Raw genomic sequence first — 15,453 nt, 5'->3', positions numbered from 1 at the left:
CAACACGCCTGAAACTCACGAAGCATGACACATCAATTAAACCAAAATGGTTTTGTCAAACCTTCTGATTGTTAACATCATGTTAATAAAATCCAGTTGCTTGATTCAGAAGTCTGTGCAGATAAAGGAGTACAAACAGGGCAGGCAGACAGAATATTCTTCAGGCCCACTAAAATTCCAAGGCTGGCTCCCTGATCTCAGATGGAGGATCACAGCACAGCAACAACTCTCCTTCCACTCTCCTCATATTTCATGATGCTTCTTGCTCATTAGTTTGAGTTTAGCAGCTAGAAAAAGGTGGTGTTGCATTTGTGTATCCCACTGGAGATGCACAAAGAGCCCTGCTACAGTGAGCTACAGCCAGGTCTCTACCTCAAAGATGCTATGACTGAATGAAGAGAGAAATCAAATGTCTGCTTCAGCTCACAAGGCATCTATGAGCACACACTACAGAACAACAAATGCAAGAAGCCACAGAGGCAACAGCTATTTTCTGGCTTTTTCACTCCTACGTTTAGAGATTTCTAGGAGGTGTTGAACCTATACTTTGCAGAAATCAAATTCCTTTACTCTTTGTGAGCACTGCTATGAGATTGCATAAGAAAGGACATGCTTTGTCCTGACTTTAGAATCAGGAAAGAAAAAAATGTGTGCAAACAGCCCGATCAAGGTCACCTGGTCCAGAAACAGGAGTTCCTAAACGAGAAGTTTCACAAAGCGGAAAGAGGAAACAATTATATTTTTTTTAAAAAAGAACTAATATTAAAAAAATATACTTAATAAGCAATAAACTCAACACACTGTAGCAATGCAAGTTATGAATACAGATACATACTATGCTGTTCATTTCTGAAGAGTCGTAACTTCCACACGGATGGACGCTTCCTATAGGTTCCAGCCCTTCTTCATCCCACATGTATGTGCCATCAGAGCTGTCAGATGGAGAAAGCTCAAAGGAGGAGCCAGCTCTGTAGTTCATCTCTGAAGAGATGACATTCTCAGTAGTGTGTTTTGTGCTTTCACTGTTGTCATCCACTGCTTAAAGAGAACAGCATCAGTTAAGATTACAAAAACAATCCAATATTCAAAAAATAAACATTAAAATGCCTCTTACTGGTGTGCTGCCTTTACTGGAGCAGTCCTGTAGCAGAAATACCTGAAAGCTTTCTATAGTATTGTTCCCTCATCCCAGAAGGGGGAAAAACTCAAGCTGGTTTGGTAGCTACAACCAAAGAATCTTCCAAGCTACATCTTTGCTAACCTTTCACACTGCCCTAATTCACCCACTGTGGAAGCTACTTTCTAGAAATCTGCATCTCTTTAACATATTAGAAGGTGGGTCCAAAAATATATCCTTTGCATCTAGTCTTCCAATTGCAACATCTCTCAAAAAAGCTTTTATCATGAGAAGCCCATCAAAGATTTGAAAATGTGACTTTCAAAAGCATCTTCTTGTGTCTTCAACTCATTTTTAAAGAACTAATATGCATCAGAAAAAAACAAAAAAGACCTGTAACAATCCTGTTTATAACTGAACAAATTCAATTACACATCCTACACTTATTTCCACTACTCAGAAGCAGTTACAGCTGTTCTCTGCCTACAGAGGTGGAGAGAGCACAAGGTGAAATTTTCTTAAAATATCATCAACCCAGAAAATGAATGGCATAGCAAGGATATGAGGAATCCCACAACCACAACACAAATGTGTTTAAAGGAGGTCACCTTCATTTTTATCACAAAGATCTCTTCAAAGTAATGCTTGGGAAAAAACTATAATGCAGAAAAGGCACAAGCAAACACATATGTCAGCATGGAGCAGTTCCATTCTGAAACAAATCATAAGCAATAGGTAATTACATTAAACAACTTAATTATCATTACAGAATTTTGATTTAGCATGTAAAATTTTGCACAGAACATAAAAAAGGTATTTACCAGACACATTTATATCAAGCCAGTCATCAGCATTACAGTGAGATCCTCCACCTTCCTTGAGAGAGGTGAAGGGCTCGATGGATGTTCTGCTCCCATGCTCTAATTCCTGAAGACAGTTCTCCTTCTGCTGGATTTGTACAGTTCTGTTTGCCTCTTCTATATCTACGAAATCGTCACTGAAGTCTTCACTCAAATCGTTTTTCTCAGAGGATGACAAAGAAGATATCGATATTTCATCTCCATCATCGCTCATACACATCACTTTTGACCCATGCCTTCCCAGAGTTTCATGCAGGGCCTCCCCAGGTTCTGTTCTTTGAGCCCTGCTCTCTAGAATGCTGTTTTTATCAACAGCTCTGTTGATGTTTGCTGAAATTTCTGAGCTCTCCACCAGGCACGTGTCCGGAGCCGCACTTTTGCTGCCATCCACAACGGCGTTCCCAGCAAAGCGCTGCCTGGTAGGCTTCAGCAGAGAAGGCCGACTTAATCTGTATCCAAAGGAAGGTGCTGACCCAGATCCATTTGACAGTGGGGGTTTCTTGGAGCAGGGAACTGACACAGTCGAGTACGGTCTGGTAAATCCATACTTCAGCGGCTCATTTCCATTGGGTACATCCAACTGACACGCATTTCTTGACAGCAGAGCAGACCTCTGAGACGTCCTGGCAGCGAGATTTTGACTATGATAAGGCCTTGTAAGATCCACAGCTTTATTAAAGGAATGTGACCTGGTTAGAGATGCAGTGGGAAGGAAAGAATTCTGAATGGAATGTGAAAAACTTTGTGATCTTACCATTTTGTCACAGGAAAAAGCCTTGCTGGCATTGTCAGTAGATTGTGCCAGGCTTTCTCCTGAACTTGTCCTTGTGGCACCAGAATTAGCTCTAGGTCTCTGCAAACCTACCACAGGCCGATTTCCATAAAATCCATTTAAATTTGATCTTGGAGCATTGAGTCCAGAGTATGTCCTTCCTGACAGGGTACCTTTGGTGAACTTAGCTGAACCAGAGAGTCCAGGTATAGACTTTGGATTTATGTCCTCAGTAGAAGATACAAACATATTGGTTTGCTTTGCTGCTTTTGATACAACTGAAGCAGTACTGTTCAAACCCACCCTGAGCTCATCATTGCTCAATGCTCCTTGAGATTGAGGGTACTTCTCAGAATCAATTAATTTTTCATTAGAGTTGCGTCTGGCATTGGCCTCTCTCCCATTCTGATCGTTAAGCTGATATTTATTTGATTTTTTCCAGTTGAAAGCAAAGGAAGACATTCCAACAGTGCCATTGTGCTTGCTGAAATTTTTGCCACCATTACTCCCTGCTAAGTTCACGGCCGTCCCGTTTGGCATCGGCTGCAAAACAGCCCCTAAAGTTTTCGTTCCATATTTCGGAAGCCTGGAAACCAAGGATGTCCTGTTTTGATTTTTTTCTTCCATGAGCTATTGGGTACATTGGTCCTTAAAGGGTGCTTGAATCTAAGAAAGAAAAATTAAACAACATTAAACCTGAATCAACCATACATTTAACACAGTTTTCTATAAATTTGCAGCTATATGCTTCCAAGATTTCTGTGCCTAACTCCACCATGCTGATAAAGAGTAACCCAGACACATTTTGTGAACTCCAGAGTTCCAGCAGTTATCTGGCAATATGTTCTTCAGATGACAGCTCCCTCTCACAACTTTCATTCTCTACATAAACCATCTTCTTTTGTTTTCCTTTTGTAATTTATAAAATAAACTTGAGAAGAGGTTGGATGATTTTTTGTTGGATATTTTTTAACCCATTCTCAGTAACAATCTGAACTTTCAACTGTTAAAATTATTAAGTTATAAATTTAAGATTTAGTATTTTTTAAAAAGCCACAAATATGACATAGCAAAAACCTGAAAAAAACTAAAATCTGACTAAAAGCTAATTTTGAGATTGTTTTCCCTTTCCCCAATGCTTAAAATATAGGAAATAACTACTCATCATACATCTCACCTCAACGTTTTTTCTTCCCAGACCTTACAGATCTCCCCAAATCAAGATTCACATTCCTAGCAATTGTTTTCTTTTTGTATGGAGACTGTAGTCTATTTTGGAAATCATCTTATTCACACATAAACCTGAAGTACAGTGCAACAGTTGCATAAGGTCAGTGTTAGTAAGCAATTCTGAAGTTCTATTTATTCAAAGTACACAGACTATCTTCTATAACCACAGCAAGTGTTACCCTAAAGAGAATCACTCCCCAATCTGCAAGACTTAATTTCTTAGTGATACAGTTGAAGATAAAATCAAAGATAAGATCGAAGTGGTATTAAATTCATGCAAACTGAAATACCCTGAGGATTTGTCAGTGAATAGGATGCCCCAGAGCAGTTCTTCTGGAAGCAGATCTACATTACCAAGATAGAAAGAGAAAGGCACTGCAGACAGGGCATTTAGGGGCTCCTAACTTGTTAAAACACCAGAATCCACATTCTGCAACTGGTGTGTGCATTTCCATTTTGAAATACGCAAATCCTGACTTTTCAAAGACTTAGTGAATTCTTGCACACCAGAGACACTGCCCTCACCCAGGTGTGCAAAGAAGGACACAAGTACTTCCCCCGGGACAACCAGAACATTTCATTCACATGTATGACACCTGCCTGTATGTGGATTGAAGGGTCTAATGTCAGACTTCCTACCTACCCGCATACCTTGCACAGGAAAATAATATAATCAGGCTCTAATAGCAACATCAAAGATCTTACTTCATGTCAACTACATACAATAAAGTACACCTTTTTTTTAATAACTCCATGAATAAAAAATGGCCTTTAATATGCTGATGAATTCATTCCCAGCAGTCCTCATAGTGCAGATCCCTCAGAAGATAACCTAACTCTAAAGAAAAGGCAAGTCTTGTGAAGAAATCTTCCAAATTGAAAAAGTTAAATTAGAAAGCTGCTAATTTAACTTGCATGCTTTATGGATAATTCCCTTTTCACATCTGTCTACCATCTCTTAGGTGACTGCAAAATTTAAATGAGGCCATTTAATTAGATTACTTTAATCCTCCACCAAGTGCTGCAAATTAAACTTGAAAAGGAGACCTTTCAGTTCTCTAGGAAGGGCTCTTGCTCATTTATCCTTGATTGGGCAAAGACAACACATTATCTTCAACAAAACCATACTGATAGCCCAGAACACTTCAGATAATTAAATTAAAAAACAAACAATACCTCTCTGTATTTTATTAGCTACATAACTGTAACTACTGTGCCACCTCCTCAAGTCCAGGTTTCATTTGTTTCATTGAAACACAATGTCATCAAAAAAAACACTAAAACTTAACAGCATCATGTCTGGTGTTTTCCAGAAAATGAGGAATTTTCTTAAGTTCTCTAAAACTTCCTTAATCTTTAGCTATGTTTACTAGGAAAGATTACACCAGCCTCACAATTAAACTCCCTTATCAAGCAGCACTGTTACCAGTTAGAGCATGATTTCTGCATCCCAGGAGATTCAAGTTCAATACAATTTAAATTGCAGCCTACTGTACTATAAAGAAATTCAAAGTATTTTTAGACTTAAGTAATCTATGGATTTTTTAAAAACTGACATTTGGGCAAACAAGTTTTATATTCTTTGCCTTGGGAAATACATTATCTAGTGCACATAAGCCTAATCAGGAATTAAGCTAATTATAAAGAGCCTAGCCCTACATAATGATCCAGGGAAAAGGAGTTAAAATCCACAGACCCCCTCTGAAGTATAATCTGAATTAACTGAAAAGCTGCTACATCCTTACCTTCAAGGATATTCAAGATCCTGGTGATAAGCGAAAGGATATTAATTCTCACCCTCCTTGGTACTTCCTCTACAGGCTAATTTACACCTCAACAAAATCCTGCACTCTTAGTTTCAACTAGCAAGCACAACATTCACTGTAAGTTCATTCATAGTTTGTTTCAGCACCACCAGGAAGGCAGTTTCCTATACATTAGCTTCCCAGCAAAGTCCAGCTTTGCATCCGAGATTCTTCCCTACAGAAGAAGACAGCTTAAAGATTCATACATTTGAAAGCTTAAGCACCTTAAAATCCTGCAATCCCTAAGATCCCTGCCACCAGGAAGATAACAGCATTTTCCAGTTCCAGATTCCTGAATGGGACTGAATTCCCCTCCTCTTGTCACAGCAGTGCAGAATACCCAGCTGAGGGATGGAAGACATGTGACAGACTGGTGACAGGCCATAGCAATTCCCCTCTGCAGCCCCACTGCCATGGCAGCAGTTTCAGATCTGTGTTTCACTCACAGAAATTTAAGTGCACATGTATTTCAGCTGTGTCCTGTGCACAGCTTATAAAACCACCTCTTACACCTCTGGGTTATTAAAAATGCATTACATCAGTTATGTGAAAATACCTTATTTCCACCAATGTAGGGAGGTATTGAACGTCAACAGGGAAAAATCTGGGAGGTCCTCGCAACAGAAACAGCAAAAGGCTTCCTTAACACTCACTTAAGAACATTGCAAGATGGGCAGCATGACTGCAAGTCAATTTTCAGCTTTAAGAGGACCATGGGAGCTTAATAGAATGGAAGAAACTGGCAAGAGATCCAGCTGGCAAACACCTGCTCTGAGCATGACAAGCCCTGGGGAATTCAAGATCATGAATCCTGAGGAAATCATGCGTGCTGTATGAATTAAAATGAACCAGAATGCAACCAGAAATTCTGATGGCTTCAAGACTGAACTTTGAGTATTTACAGTCTTTTGTGTTGTTTACTCTGCACAGAGTGGTTTCAGTTCAGTCCAAAGTGCCACCTTCACTCCAAGATCCAGTAAGATTTATCAGCTCTGCAGTAAAATCATCCAAGCCCGCCTTCCTTCTCTTGTCTTCCATTTCCAAAACACTTGTTCTTGACTCAATTCTCAATGCTTTATGAAGGCATCCCTGAATTTCAGCCACTCTCCCTTTCCTATGTCCAAACTGCAGTGATTAACACCAGCTTCCCTGACACTGCCTTATGAAGGTACCACAGAGAGGAAGTATAGCAAGAAATTCCAAGACTGGGAGGGCTTCGTGTTCTATTTCTCTGAAATTACCTTGCTTTTCTGCGTCCCAAATTGTGAGATTCTGTTTTCAGGTCTCAAGGCCTGTTTTCTGTTTTTCCTCCCTTACACTAACGAGGTTCTGCCCACTTTGAAGGGCTCATCTAGCAAACACCAAACAACCACTTATCCAAGCTGCTCTTGTGCTCAATTTACTGTCAAAATACACTAGGTCAAAGGACAGGGGCAAAACATGATAATGAATAAAGGGAGAAGAGTTTCAGTATTTCTAACATTAAACAATATCTTTGGTCAATCCAGCAAAAAATGTGACATCGCTTGTCAACTCTAAAAGCATTCTTGCTATTCATCAGAATTCTTAATGTTTGATAAGGCAAGAGGACATAAGCACTTACTGGAAAAAAAGAAATAGGGAAATGCAGCTCTGTTTTGTAGAAGAAAGCTACCACAATACTTCCAGAATAAAAAACTCCCTCTTTATCCCGCAGGGCCACACTGTCAGTTCACTGCCATTAATGCTGTTTACATAGAGCATCAGGCACCTTAAGGAAGCAAAAAAGGGCTAAGTGTTATCTGCCCAGACAAGGCTACTTTGTAATTGTTGCCCACTTGTGCTTTTCATATTAGTCAAACAGAAACTATGCATTTTAAACTCCAAATTCTTACATCAAACCCAACCAAAACATTGAAACAAAACAGGGTATAAGTGATCATAAGTCCTTTGAGATTTTATTGAAGAAGTCATGCAAATTTTAACTACAAGAAAAACTTCTGCTACAAACCTGTTTCTCAAACAAGTAAAGTTGCACTGATTTTTGGCATTCTTACACAACTATCAAGGAGGAAGGCAGTCAAGGTCCAGATGTTTAGCCAGCTGCAGCAAGGAACAGCTTCAACACAAAGAAAGAAGATGGAAGAGGATACCAAAGGGTACAGACAAATTACTCCCAGTAAAAGAGACTATCAGGGTCTGCAAACAAGAAGAAAGCCTTGACAGTGCAATTTCAAGTTCCTCTTAAGTGTTAATGCAGGTTATTATGGTTTGCTGATAAATGAGTCGTGAAGTGCAATGACAGTTACTCTTTCCTGCCTTAGCGTTGACAGCCTAACTGCTGTCAGGGACAGGTCAGCTAGAAATTGGAATAAAGCATTGGAGATGCACAACTCCTCTCTGAACCTGCTCTTCATCTGATGCATCCTCTTGCAGGAAGTCATCAACTCCTTTCTTCAGCAGACCTTGTTCAACCTGGATGAGCTATGACAAGCCTGTTTCTGCAGATATAAACACCAGGCAGCCCTTGCATAACCAACTCCAAAACACAAGACCAGAGCACAGTGGCTGTCACTGGCATCCAAGGAACACAAGGCCCAGATGATAACAGCACGACATTAGGTGTGCTGACCCCAAGAATGCTGGAAAAAGTGGGAGGGATATATTGCCATATATCCGAAAATTATAATAATCATGGTCAATACATCTGGCTCCAGTGCAGAAACACCCCTGCCAGAAGGAATTTATTATGTGGATTACTTCACTCCTTATGTTATGCAAGGAACAGCCTCCTGTGGACTGAACCAACCCCGGAGATTCAACCCCAGTGAGCAAGTCAAGCTTCTTCATTAGGGTTGCTTAATAGCTCTTAAATAGCAAAAATGCAGATGTTTTCAACATCTTCGCTGGAGAAACAAAAAGCCTTTACTTGTTTCTCTTTGTTGTTACCAAATCTGCAGGGATAACAAACAGAAAGGGGAAAAACTGAAGTAAGAAAAGACAGGCATTGTCTGCCGGCCTTACAGATCCAATGCCGAGCAACCTGAAGACAAAGTCACATAGCTACAAAGAAGCCAAAACCTGTTAATCATTCACCAGCACCACCTCCCAAGCCCTTCCAAAAACAACCCCAAACAAATATACTGTGACTATAAAGCACATTTATATCTAGGTTCCTATGCTGTCTTAATACTTCCCTGCATTTAGCGAGATTTCTGTCCTGGAAGATAAGCCATAATTGTGTATATGCTTGTGTGCAAGTACAGAAATTTTGGAAAAACTCTCCTCTTTCCCATCAGTCTCTTTTCCAAGGTTTCTCAAACATTTTTGGCATTCTTACATGAAGAATAAGGCAGCAGGTAATCAGAAACCTGCCTTTCAAAAGAGTTTTAAAGGTGGCATCACCATCATAAAGCCAATTTAAATTTTATGCTGTGGCTAAGATTGACTGAAAAATCCCAAACATCAATTGCAGTCTAGAATTAAAGCTTTCTACCAGTGAAATGTCAGATCCTGATCTCTCCTTAAAACATTTTGTGATTATGTCAGCATCAAAGCAACTGACAGCAGAAACAGGCCCCTACTTCTGCTGATGGTATTAGTCCTTCAGCAACAGCATTTCACATGGGTAATTTAATCTGCCTTGTAAGAACAAATCCAGAAAGATTGCATCTGTCTCAAAAGCAATGTCCTACTGCAAACCAGCAAAAATTACATGCTATTCTCTAGCAAATATTTTACTTAAGAACAGAGGAATAACCTTTTTTCCTCAGCACTATCCACTCTTACCTAGTGATTCAAACATACTATTCCCATCTCTAACTCTTCTAGCAAAGATTTACTTCACCACTGACTCAGTAACAAACTCAGAGAGCTGGTTACCAGTTACTGTTTTCTACTTCTTACATACAAACATGTCAGCTGGAGCAGGATTTTCTTGTTGATAAGAACAGGCAGGCTGAAAGCCAAGTGAAACTTGGTATACAGCTAATTATAACTGGAAATATCCCTTTTTAGACTGCCATGTTGTCCATCCTACTCCTCTGGTTTGTTTATTCAACTGATGCATGTTCTCCATGTAAAAACATTGAGCTGTCTTGAGCTAGAAGCCTCTCACACTGGTACTAACATATTTTTCAATATATATTTTGTAATGATTAAATAATGACTAATAACAGAAACAATGCTTCCTGTCTGAACTGCTGTTGAACATTTTTCTATGTGGGTATCTTAAGACTAAGAATTTCCATGGGTTTAAATCTTCAGTGAGGCTGAGCTTTCAACCAGTATGTAAGTTGGTTTTTTCCCCCCTCCAGCCACAAACACTCATTCTTTCTTTTTCTCCTGCTGCTTGAGTAAGAATTCTAGTTATAGGTTAAGCTGAATGGCAACCAGAGATAATTGGAAGAGACTGCATGTAATTCATAGACTCACTGGTACTGGGATATCTTCAATAAGCCTGAAGAGGTTCACACGTGATAACTGAGCAAGATTAGACAAGATGAAGCAGAAAGAAGTTAGAAAAAAAACAGTTTTGAGATTTTCTTTCCTACATATTGCCAATGCTATTTCAGCATAGTTCGGTTTTTCACAGAGGATCATGATCCTGAGACAAGAACACATCAGCACATTTCTACGGAGTTAAAAAAATCATATTGCTAAGTCAGCCACTGCTGGATTAAAAAAAATACTAGAAAAAGGACTGACAGAGAAAATCCTTAACACTGCTATCATTAAATACAGACAGTGAATCCTGCATAAGTTGGAAATACTATATAAATCACAGAGTTTCACTATGTGTGGATCATGGCAGTTCAATGCCCAGTTCAATTCTCCATATAGTTCCTCCAGTCAATTTTATTTTTGAGGTGAGGAATACAAAAATCCCATTAACTCCTGTGGTTGCCTTAAAATAAAAATGCATCAGGGAAGGGATGATTAGGGCAAAGACAGAATGTGACCTCTTCAACCTTCAACTCTTCTCAATTAATAGAATTTCTTAGATTTGAGGCAGCTTGTTCAGGAACTCTCCACAGATCTCTCGTCCACTATTTCATGTAATCTGTCCTTGAGCCCCCAAACCTTCTGCATCCTTGACTGCCTTAAGCAAGGAGTTCCAGAGTCCCAGTAACAATTCTTTCAAGGTTATTTCATTGTCTTGCACAGATTCCCAAGGAAAACTACTAAAACTGCTTCTAAAACCCCTACATGGCCAGAGGAGGCAATGTATCAGTACCTGATACCTACTCTCCTTGCTACCAAACACACTAGTTTGTTTCACATTTATGTGTTTTCCTGAGGATACTGTATTATTTGAAGTTTGACTTCTTAACATCCAACCTTGATCAACAATACTGCAGCCAAACACCTGTGTATTACAGCTTTCAGCTGAAACTTGCTTATTTGTAAAACACATCTTCAAAGTATCATTTTCTTGCTATTGAGTTTATTTCATTAGTGCTGGACTCAATGCAGCTTCTGTCTACAATTCCACTGATATAAATCAGTTTCCAGTCTCAAAACCAGCCTCCCTGAAAATGCTTGAGTACCAAACAACTTTGCATGTTTCCCACAGCATAACAAATACCAAGATGTTTTTGACAACAGACTGGGAGCCTCCAGGATTTTAATGTGTGTTTTGTGTTTTCCTTCCAGCTTTCTGATACACCAACAGCTATACCGGAATGTATTTCTCAAGGTCAGTTTCCTACAACGTGGAAGACATAGATATTTGTTATGTCCTCAGAGGTTTGAAACTGAAGGAGAAAAAAAAAAACCAGATTCTCTGAGAAACTGAGATGTAACTTCAGTTAGGAGTGACAGTTTGTCACAGGATCAGTTTCAGAGTTAGTCATCTATGTTGTGTTTTATTCAAATTTACAGGAAGGCAATATATATTGCTTGTTTTGCTTAATCAGTGCTCAATGGAATCATAGTAAAGCTATGCATATCCAAATTATAATTTCAGAAAGCTTCCATGATTAAAAGATTTACACAAAGATTTTTGGTTTTGTTTTCAACTCTGTTTACTGATGGATAAGGCTATGCAGGCTGACAGACTGTGCTCCTCGCCTCAAGTCTCCTGCTACCAACAGCAGCAGCCTGGGCCTTGCCAAGTTTCTACCTATGCAAGATTGCCTTACTGAGATGAAGGTTACTCAAAAGCCACAGGAACCCTCAACTCATCAAAAATATAAATCCACATGACTATGTAATAATTTTAACATATGAGATCAGAAAAAAATAGCATTTAAGTAAAGCCAATTTTTAAAACAACTTACAAAAAGAATGTGAATGGAATTATCAACTAAATCCACATTGTAATGATAAACTCTGCATCCATCTAGGAAAGATTTTTGAATCTCCAGCTTAAAGTAGACATATTATTGAGTCAAGAGAAGCTGGGACATTCAGTTCTCCCTAGATGCTTCCCTTGTGCTGTGTGTGTCACAAGCCATCTGGGCTGATTAGCCTAAAAGCACAGAATTTCTTAGGCTTCAGGGAATAATTGCAGAAATTATGTAGACTTTAAGGGTTATTCCTGATCCATAAGTTGTTCAGCCACCTCATCAAAGTAAATCCTTATCAGCCATTTCCTCTGCCTAAGAAGCCAAGCCTCCTTGCAGTGAGGACATTGGCAGCAGTGCCACTACCTCCTCAATAAAGGCCATTAAAATGCACTCTGCAGAGCAGGACCTCAGCTCAGCACAGACTAAGTGCTCATGAAAACCCAACAATCTGCAGTGAATCAGGCATTTTAGCAAGAACTTGCAACACCAGTTCCCCATGTGACCAGGGATAAGCAAAACCCCCACCTTGAGGAGGCTTTCTTCAATTCCTATAGGATATTGTCAGCAGAACTGCTCCGGCTGAATCCTCCTTTTAGAACAGAGAATGACTACTGAGCAAAGTCCAGAACTCTGCAAATCCAGCTACTTTTGATTAAGGAGGAAACAACATTCTCAGAATATCTTCCAAATGCACCCACTTGGTAGCAGTTTAAGAGTGAGCTGGGGTGTGTGTCCAAGAGCTGGGAAGAAATGCAAAGACCTTTCCTGACCAGCCAAACTTCAAATTTGAGATAACTATTTAATGCTCTTGGGATTTTGCTGTAACATACATGTGTGCAGGTATCCAGAGATTTACATAATCTGTTTTTATTGCTCCAATTGAAACACAATACAGGATTTTCAACCCAATTATCAAAAGCACCATTAGTATTTTGATCTCCTTAGCATCCCTGTTGGCATGGGACTTAACCCTGCCTGAAAGCTTCTAATTAAGAAGATGGTGCTGCTGTTTACAGTGAATAGTGGCTGAAAGAGAACACCACAACTACTGTTGATATATTTTATCTTATTACTTTCTGTAATCTTATATTCCTTCATCTCCTCTCCATTTTGAGAGATCCACACTTTCTAAGGATGCCAGGCAAGCAATGTTCATCTCAAGACTTGATGGCATGATGGCTTTTTATCTAAGGAGCCTGTGCCAACATTTCCTACTAACTGGTTTATTCCAAATAACCAATCCCTCTTAAAGGATGATCAGGTCCAAAAGTAATGGATTTTACTCCAATGAGCTTTTACAGGAACAGTTCCATTAAACAGGATTACTCATTAGTATAACAATACATTAAATGAGATCATTATGTTAATTGAGGCTATTTCTACCCTTTCAACAGCTTTACAGTTAAAAGACAATACTGGGCAGTTTTTGGAACCCAAGCATTGATACTTTTATAATGGAAAATACTATCCATGAGCAGAAATTAAACCTCAACTTCAAAAACAACTTTTCTACTCTAAGTTGTATATTGACATAGATCCTTGGTTGACATTTAGGTTGCTCATGTCCCATTTGTTAGGCCATCACCTCTTCAGTTTGGAGGCATGTAATTCAAAATGGGCCCATAGAATTTAGAGGCATGTGATCATTACAAACACGATAAAAAGTCTTGTCAATTTCATTCATTATCAGCAAACAATGTAAATATTTACTGCCTCAGGCTAACCCAAGAGTTTTGTATATTTCTCCGTAAGAGAGAAATTTACTAAAGTCTCAGTACATATGTGAAGCGGCTCCCAATAATAAAAATGTAACAAAATGAAAACTTAGATTCAACTTCATTGCACTTTTAACACCTTCATAGCAAAAAAAATTCTATTCTGCTCCAAATCAAGGCTCAAAGCCCACAGACATCAAGAACAAACCTGCTGTAGACATGAAACTCTAACCCTGCAAGATGCACCAGTTCCCCTGAAAAGTGCTTTACATCTTTACACAGCATACCAAAGGGAGTACCAGATTGACAATCCTTACCTTAATTTGATGTCTGGCCTTGACACTAACGCTCTGCTAGAGCATAAAGTCCCCATGCAGTTTTGCTTTCTTAAACTGAAGATAAACAGCTCGACCTCCTCCAGCTCAAAGTTAAAGGCTGAGGTTGCCTACGTTTCATTGTGTGCCAAAGTACATTTGACAGAACACGAAGTGAACAGCAGGCTCTGGGTGACGAAAGCAAAGTCTCAGTGTCATTAAAGCGAAATCACCACAACGTACAGAACATCCCCATGGTATAAATCTCAACAGATCACTGCTAAAGCAGAAATGCCACCATTATAATTCTTTTCCACCGTCACCATTTTTTTTAAACTGTTATCTTTGAAAACACACTGGGTGCTTTTGCTTCTTCCCCTTTCCGGAGATTAAAACCCTCGAGATACGAAACCTCACGCTACAAGACCTCTGCGGCCGGGGAGCTCGCAGCAGCTGCTCCCAAGGCACCTGCAGGTGCGTCTCCCTGAACACCGAACTGCAGGACGCGCCAAGCACCGCAGAGCCGGCACCGGGGCGCTCCCGGCGCCGGGCCCGCCGTGCCAGGCTGCCCCCGAGCCCGGGCACGGCGGGCGGCTCGCCCGTGACATTCAGCCGGCCCGGAGCCGAGCGCTGAGGCCGCCCCGCCCGCCCGGCCCCGGCCTCCCACGGCCCGCGCGGCCCCCGCTGCCGCAGCATCCCCGGCCGAGCCGCGACCCCCGCCCCGGCGCAGGGCGGCGGCGCTGGGAGGAGGACAGCGGCCGCTCCCCGCGGGCACAGAGCCCCCGATGAGGGCGCGGGGGTGGCGGCGCGGCCGCCCCGCACTCACCGCCGGACGGCCGGGCCGCGTCGCCTCGCGGGGCAGGCCCGCTCCGCGCCCTCGGGTCCCGCCGGCCGGCCCGGCCCGCGCAGGGAGGGGCGGAGGGCGGGAACACGCAGCCGCCCCGCGCCCCGCCGCCCGCCCTGACGTCAGCGTGGCCGCCCCGCCCTGCCCATGGCGGCGGCGCGAACGGGAGGCATCGCCCCGTCTCCTTCATCGCCCCCATCGCTCCTCAGGCGTGCCCCGGGAGCCGCCGGGCGCCTGGCCTAGCGCGGCCGCTGCAGCTCGGCCGTGTGACGCTGCCGCCGGGCGGGCGAGGCCCACGGGCCGCCTCTGCCAGCCTGCCCCAGTAGTCGTCGAGCTGGCTGGCAGAACCAAGGGCAAATGGGAGTTGTTAAAAGCCTTGCAGGAATGGGCCTGCGGGTGTCCCGGCCCTGCGGCATGGAAGGGTGGAATCATGGCACCGTCAGGGGTGGAAGAGACCTTTGACATCAGCCAGTGCGGCCATCCGCCCAACGCTACTGTGTGAGCCCTGAGCCATCACCCAGCGCCAG

The 15,453-nt window shown here is 41.6% G+C and overlaps 1 protein-coding gene across 5 annotated transcripts in view; it reads right to left on the bottom strand.

The window, feature by feature from the left end:
• The window catches only part of CCSER2 (coiled-coil serine rich protein 2), a 61,812-nt gene extending 46,791 nt beyond the window's left edge, over positions 1–15,021 (bottom strand). For 3 of the 5 annotated variants that reach the window (XM_084210734.1, XM_084210733.1, XM_084210730.1), the window contains exons 1-4: positions 14,909–14,994; positions 14,086–14,270; positions 1,939–3,415; positions 836–1,038 (exon numbers count right to left, since the gene is read on the bottom strand). In XM_084210734.1, coding sequence (XP_084066860.1) covers positions 836–1,038; positions 1,939–3,376 — 1,641 coding nt within the window. In that variant the 5' untranslated portion in view covers positions 3,377–3,415; positions 14,086–14,270; positions 14,909–14,994. Of the gene's footprint in view, positions 1–835; positions 1,039–1,938; positions 3,416–14,085; positions 14,271–14,908 lie in introns of all 5 variants that reach the window. The other 2 variants (XM_084210732.1, XM_084210731.1) reach the window with 2 other exon arrangements.
• Between the last annotated feature and the right edge of the window lie 432 nt (positions 15,022–15,453).

This window comes from Fringilla coelebs (assembly GCF_963513975.1).
Source record: "Fringilla coelebs genome assembly, chromosome: 8".
NCBI classification, from domain to species: Eukaryota; Metazoa; Chordata; class Aves; order Passeriformes; family Fringillidae; genus Fringilla; species Fringilla coelebs.
The sequence above is the reverse complement of the archived record's forward strand: the minus strand, read 5'-3'. Positions and strand labels throughout refer to the sequence as shown.